At 40.0% G+C, this 6703-nt stretch overlaps 2 protein-coding genes across 2 annotated transcripts in view; both read left to right on the plus strand.

Moving 5' to 3' along the window:
- LOC119414221 (chloride channel protein 2-like) overlaps positions 1–6703 on the plus strand; it is a 553451-nt gene that overhangs the window by 397956 nt on the left and 148792 nt on the right. The window lies entirely within an intron of this gene.
- Positions 3037–6703, plus strand: part of snorc (secondary ossification center associated regulator of chondrocyte maturation) — a 5816-nt gene continuing 2149 nt past the window's right edge. The window contains exon 1 of the mRNA XM_037682255.1: positions 3037–3170. Within this exon, the coding sequence (XP_037538183.1) occupies positions 3098–3170 (73 nt within the window). The 5' untranslated portion in view covers positions 3037–3097. The remainder of the gene's footprint in view (positions 3171–6703) is intronic.

Consider the following 6703-nt stretch of genomic DNA (forward strand, 5'->3'; position numbering starts at 1 on the left):
CCCCCCCCCCCAGCTGGTTGTTTGTGGATAATGCAAGCTAGAGCCCAAGGATTCGTGCCCACTTATGTCCTGTTTTAAGGACATGTTCAAAAGTTCCAAGTAGTTATCTATTTCTTGTAAAATACTAGGCTGTTTAAAGAATAAACTTTCAATTCTGCATCTGTATTATAATATATGAAAATGATCTGCTGGAGTCATACTTTTTTATTGCAGTATGAAATAAAACAGTCTGATGTGTGGGCTGTTTACATCTGTCTCTGTATTTTTCACAAAACAAACACTGAACTGCTCATTTTAATGATCCCATCACGCTTCATGAAATCATATTTTAAAGAACTAATTTAAGAGCGATTCAATCCTTAGTTACGGAATAATAACTTCACGCAGTAAATTTTGCTAACACCACGGTTTGTGCCATGGCATTAATTTACTCTAGAATTCAAAGTTAATATCTGAAAATTAAACTAAAAGCTAAAGTTACAAACGCGCAGCTGAGTGACGTTTTAAGAAGTAAATCTCCCCCTGCCAGCAACCCATTGTGATGCTCGTCTCCGTCCAGCTCGTAATTGTTTTTAAAGCGCCGAAGAGGAAATAAAAACCACCGATTCTCTTTTTTTGAAACTCGTTTACGGGCATGCTTGTGTTTGATGTAACAACAAAAAAAACTGGTAATTCATTACCAAAAAAGTGACATTTGTACAAAACCAGTACACATCACATTGATTTTTTTTTTTTTTTACTTTTCACACTCATGAAGCTTTCAAAAGAAAAAAGTGCCAAAAGGGAACAAATAAATATATACTATGGGAAAACAACTGCTAAAACAAGTACTAGGTATTAAAATAATCAATGAACTAGAAGTTATACTGAAAGAAACACAAAAAACTCAATGAAGGCTCAACTAAGTAAATGACAAAGTAAATGAACGCATTAAAATTAAGCGTACAAATATTTATTTAGGAATGTGGTTTTTGTTAGATATATGTGATTATGAGCTAAATTTCTAATATTTTAACAATTTCCTTATTGGGCTGTTTGATTTTCAGTTTCAGCTCCATAAAAAGGAGCAGTGAGGAACTTTCAGAGATGTCAGTCGTTTTAAAACGATGCGGACACGAGAGCACTATTTTTTAATTATTTTTCTGTGTAAGTAGAAAACATGTCATGGTGTGGGTTTCTCTTTAAGTTTTGTAATTCTCAAAAACAACAACAAAAAGCACCAAGTTCGGAGCAGAGCCACTTCTGTTTGTGGAAAATTTAAGAAACCACCGCGTTCTTCACCAAAACTTTCCAGCTATAATGAAATTTTTACTGGAAGTGTAAAAAACTCACTCTTCACTGCAACGTTACCAACAGACACAAACTAAACAAACGCCTCCAGATTTACTCGAGCCTAGACGGATACACCAGCCTAACATTGATTTAATTAAATGTAACTAGACAGAAGACCTTGCTGAAAAACTGCTGAAATTAGCTTAAAAATGCTGTAATGTAGCTGAAATTAAAGAACAAGCCTAAATTAGCAAAAGAAAGCAGAAAGAACACATATTTGCTGAATTTGGTTTAAATAAGCAGAAATTATCATAAAAAATTGGAAATCGGCAAAAAAAAAAAAAAAAGGGCTAAAATTGACAAAAACAAAAATTAAAAAGCAGCCGAAAAGGCAAAAAAACATAACAGAACGTGGAAAGAGCTGAAATGAGCTTGAAAAATGTGGTATGAGCTGAAAAAGTTAAATTGGCATCAAAAGAGCAAAATAGTAGCTGAAAGAGCAGAAAGCTAAAACCAGCAGAAAAAAAGCTGAAAGGGGCAACAAGCTGAAATCAGCATAAAGATGTTAATTAGGCTGAAAGTAGCAGAAATTACCACAAAAAATCTTGAATATATCAGAAAACAGCTGAAATTAGCTAAAAAAAAAAGTAGCTGAAAAGGTAGAACAACTTAAATTAGAAGAAATCAGAAAGAACGTGTTTGCCTAATTAAGCAGAAATGAGCACAATTGAAGTGGATATTTGTAAAATGCTGAAATAAGCCAAAAATAAAACAGCTGAGAAGTAGCTACAAATGCATTAAAAAGCTTAAATTACCAGAAGGATGTATAGAGAGAACATTTTTGCTGAATTAGGCTGAAAAAAGGCTGAAAGTAGCTGAAAAAGTTTAAATTTGCACAAAGAAGCTGAACCAGAACAAAATGTGAAAGGAGCAGTAAAAGGTTATAAACGCATCTAAAGATCTGAAGGATGTAAAATGAGCTCAGTTCATTTTCTATGAGAAACAAAATGGCAGAAAAGGATCAATATTTCAAAAAGCTAAAGTTGCACCAATACCAAAAGTCATCGCAGGATTGTCCTGAAAAAGCTGAACGTTGATATGATTTGTTGAAACAGCTTGAAAAGTGGTGGAACGAGAAAGAAGCTGAAAAACAAACGGAAGAAAAATGGATGACAGTAGTGCTGCATACAACTAGCTCCTTGCTAAATAAACTAACGTGCTGCTTCACATTTGTTCTTTGTTTGAATTTGGTTTCAGTTTTACAGGATGCAGGTTGATGCTTCACAAAACACTGAGCTGATGAAATATTTTTTGTTTACAGTAGGGGTTATAAAAGGAGTAAAAATATATATATTTGTATAAATACCTGGTGCCATGAGTCAACAATGTACAGTTAAATGCCACAAGGCCCTTTTTTAAAAATAAAAACCAACGTGTTCAGTTGAATAATTTCTCCTACAGTAGATCTCGTGAATCTCAGTTGAACCGTTTGATCTTTGAACATAGAGGACTGTGTACTTCTACTTGAATTCATCAGTACTCCTTTGTGCAGGCAGGTATTTCTTTGCAGACTGACTTGGAGCTGTAAACAAGCCAGCTGAGTGGATTTGTGACCCCTCACGCTCAGATATGTGACCAGAGGAGTGATGGGGTGGGTCTTTTTTACATTTTTTTTTACAAAGTGTGCACTGTCCTGTGCACACTTCATCCAACCCCTTTTCTCGCCCCTCGGCCGCCTTACCTTTCTCCCGCTTCTTTTCCCAGGGTCAGCTTCTCGTTAGAAGCCGCTGCTCGAGGATTTTCGGAGACCCTCGCCGTTCCCGCCATGGTTCCCAGCGGTCTCTGCAGACTGGTCCTGCTGCTGCTCTTCAGCCTCCTGGTCGTCTCTGTGCAGACAGGTAGACCTGATTTGGCTTTATTTTACATCAGGTGACACATGTTTAACGCTTCTCCTGCAGCTAACAAAGAAAATGTTTCATAAATGTAATTATAATATATATATTTTTAAATCAAAGTTTTAGAAAGTGTGTGATGTATGAACAGGTTTGTAATCCTTTCAGAGTTTTTTTTTCTCTAAAACTGTGTTTTTCACAGCTAATATGAAGTAAAAAAAATTGTTTGTTTTTTTGCTAATTTTGCTTCTTTTTGAAAATGTGAGTTGGATGTGAAGTTGTTGAAGCTGTGAAAGCTGCTCTTCGACAGTCACGGTGACTCAGTTGCTTTCATGATGTTCTACGAAACAGCAACAACAAAATCTTCCCTCTCAGTCAACCTGAGCCGAACTGGTTCAGTCTGGGACTGGTTCAATCTGGGACTGGTTAGCAGTGCTGAGGTTTCACACGTGTTTTGATCCTTCGCTGATGTGGGCTGTGTGCTATCGTCTAACAGTGACCAGTTCTCAGAAAGAGAATACAATCCAGATGTCAGATAAGGACATCAAAGCTTTTCTCTACTTCATGATCTGCGTTGCCATATCGCTCAGATTAGCTCGAGAACATCTGCAGAGCGGCTCTCAGGCCTGAAGTTCAGCGCTATGGGTCAGGGCGCATTTCCCAAAGATTGGAATAGAAACGTTGGTTCTCCTCGTTGCGGGGTGTCGTCGAGCAGTTTTCTTGACCACAGTGACCAAAGCAGCTCTGATAAGACGTTTAAACAACAAAAATTATGAATAGATCACTGATTATCTTTTAAAAGACGTCTCGTCCTTCAGGAGAAAAGAATACCATGATTTGTACTGTAGGTGCACTTTAAAAAAAAATCATTTTAGCCATGCAAAGTTGTCATTTCCAGTAAGTGAGCTGCAGTGCCAGTGGTGTGTTTTAAAGTGTGTCGCTTGTGGTTTCAACGCTCTGCACGGTGACTCTTCACACCCACTCGTCTGCATGCTCTGGTATCTGTCTGGACGGTGTGAAATCCTGACTGAGGGGCGCCAACAAATGGCCGTCTGTGCTTTTGAGCATCTGAAACTGGATGTGCAGTGATCCAGCTGTTAAAAGGCGACGGGGGGACTCAGAAGACACGGCTGACTGAACTTGGCTTCAAATGTTCAACCCAAACTCCAGCAGACTTGAGACAGTGTGTAAACCGTTTCCAAAAAAAGTTAGGATAAGGTAGTACGGGTAAGAAACAGGTGGAGGAGCATTTTCCAATACAGGTCAGTCAGAAGACTGGATATACAAATATATAATTTTAGAGAGGCTGAATCTCTCTGAAGTAGAGATGGGCAGAGGTTCTCCAGTCTGTGAGAAACGGTTTATAAATAGCGCAACAGTTTTAGGGTAATGTTTCTCAATAATAAAAAAAATTGAGGAAGATTTTAAACATCCCAGAATCTGGAGGTCTGTGCACAAAGGACCAGGCTGAAAGTCAGTGTTGGATATCTGTCATCCTCAGGCTCTCAGGAGGGCACCACATAAAAACAGCTGATTCTGTGACATCACAGCATGGACTCAGGGACACGTCCACAAATCCTTGTCTGTAAACACAGCTCACCCCGACATCCACAAAAACTGCTTAAAGCTCGGACTTGTAAAAGAAAGAGGCCAAACAGGAGCATCATCCAGAAACAGAGTCGTCTTCTCTGGACTGGAGCTCGTTTAAAACGTTCCGAGGCAGAGTAAAAAACTGTTCTGTGGTCACATAGATCAAAACTTTTATTAATTTTGGAAATCATATGTTATTTCCTTTGTTCTAAAGAGAACAGGGACCATCCAGCCTGTTATTAGCAAGCTGTTAAAAAAGCCTGCCTCTCTGATGGCATGGGGGTACATTAATGCCTATTACTGACGTGGTGGATGGTGGGGATGACTTAATTTCCCCCCCCCCAAAAAAAGATACAAATTCTTAGTTTAAACATTTAATATTTGATATGTTTACTGTGTTCCATTATTTGTTCATGATGTTTAAACTCATTTAATTATTTGTTAATTCACATTTTACATCTGAACTTTGTTGGAGTTGGGGTTGTGTTGCTGTACATGAAATGATCACTTTGTAAGAGTTTCAATAAAATCTGTGTAGTGGGTCATGAGAATATTTTGCTAACAGACATAAACACACACATTTTATGGTGAAGGGCAGTCAAAAGCAATAAGAAAGCTAAAGTCACCGTTAACATTTGATGGGGCTAAAATCAGCTTTATTTACTCATAACAATAGTTGAAAGCAATGAAAAAGTATGACAACGTCAAAACACAAACGCATCTGAATAAAAGATCCGCCTGTAGAAAATACTTTTCAAACCATTTATTGTCGGGTTCAAACGTCAGCGCTGATGTTCTGGGGATGTTGATTTTCTGGAAGTGTTGTTTGTTTCCAGCTGAGTCGGCCATCTTTGAGGAATTACAGGCTTGAGTAAACCCGTCCGGGTGGAAACAAACACGGAAAACACCGTGTTGTTATTTGATTAAAGCAGGGTGTTCAGACGGCGCAGCCTTTCACACACAGGGACCATTTAATAAAGTTTATTTGACGTCCACAGCCGAGCCCGTGGCTACTTTTGGGCCCGGCCGGTTGTTTCTGGTTGCAGCCTGCCGGCCCCGCGGGGGACGCACAAGCTGCCCTTTGTGTCCTCAGCTGAAGGCCTCATTGATGGAGGAGCTGGCTGCAGCCTCCAGCCCTGAATCCAGCTGAAGGACAGGAAGCTGCGCACAGCTCCGAGTCAACACCGCTGCATCTGAACACCGCCATCAGAGTTGTACCTGGGCGCACATCTGATGCGTGGACGTTTTTTATATGTTATCAAATCCAGCATGAGAGCGCCGTACATAAAGAAAATAAATCCCAAGCAGAGAAAAGATGAAGGCCGTTACTGAAGGGGAGTGGTGAACGTAAACATGTTTGGATTGTGGCTGTGCTGGAATGTGGTAGTTGATGAGTAAATCACTTCGTGTCTAAATGGGTGGGCTTCTGCATGAAGGGTTTATTTTTGTTTTTCAGTTGGGATGACGATCGTCTTTTCCTCTGGATTTCTTGGAAGAAAAGCTGCACTGACGTTCAGTTAGCAGAAAGATGAGAGCGACCGCAATCACGAGGCCGTTAGGGTCGTTTTTAAACCCGTCAGTTGAGCATTTTTCAGAAACAGAGTTGACTCAGGGGAAAAAAAACAAAAAAAAACATGTCTCAGAGAAACACCTTGTTTCTCCGTCTGCTGCAGAGGTGTGAAAACTCTCGAGCGGAGGAATGTCAGACGAGGCCAGAGGAGCAGAGGATCAAAGACGAGAGCAGAGGTCATCACGGTGTGTTCGGCTGATCTTTTGTCAGATAAGACAGAAACACAGACTGCGACACAAAAAATGTCCGTCCTCCATAAAGACGTCGCTGTTCTCAGATCTGAGCAGCGAGACAAGAGACCGGCTGTCGGAGGAGTCGTTACATTAAGACCAGTGTGTGCGTCCAGCAGGGCCCGTGTGTGCGTCCAGCAGGGCCCGTG

This window comes from Nematolebias whitei, chromosome 9 (assembly GCF_014905685.2).
Source record: "Nematolebias whitei isolate Nwh7 chromosome 9, NemWhi1, whole genome shotgun sequence".
Classification (NCBI taxonomy): domain Eukaryota; kingdom Metazoa; phylum Chordata; class Actinopteri; order Cyprinodontiformes; family Rivulidae; genus Nematolebias; species Nematolebias whitei.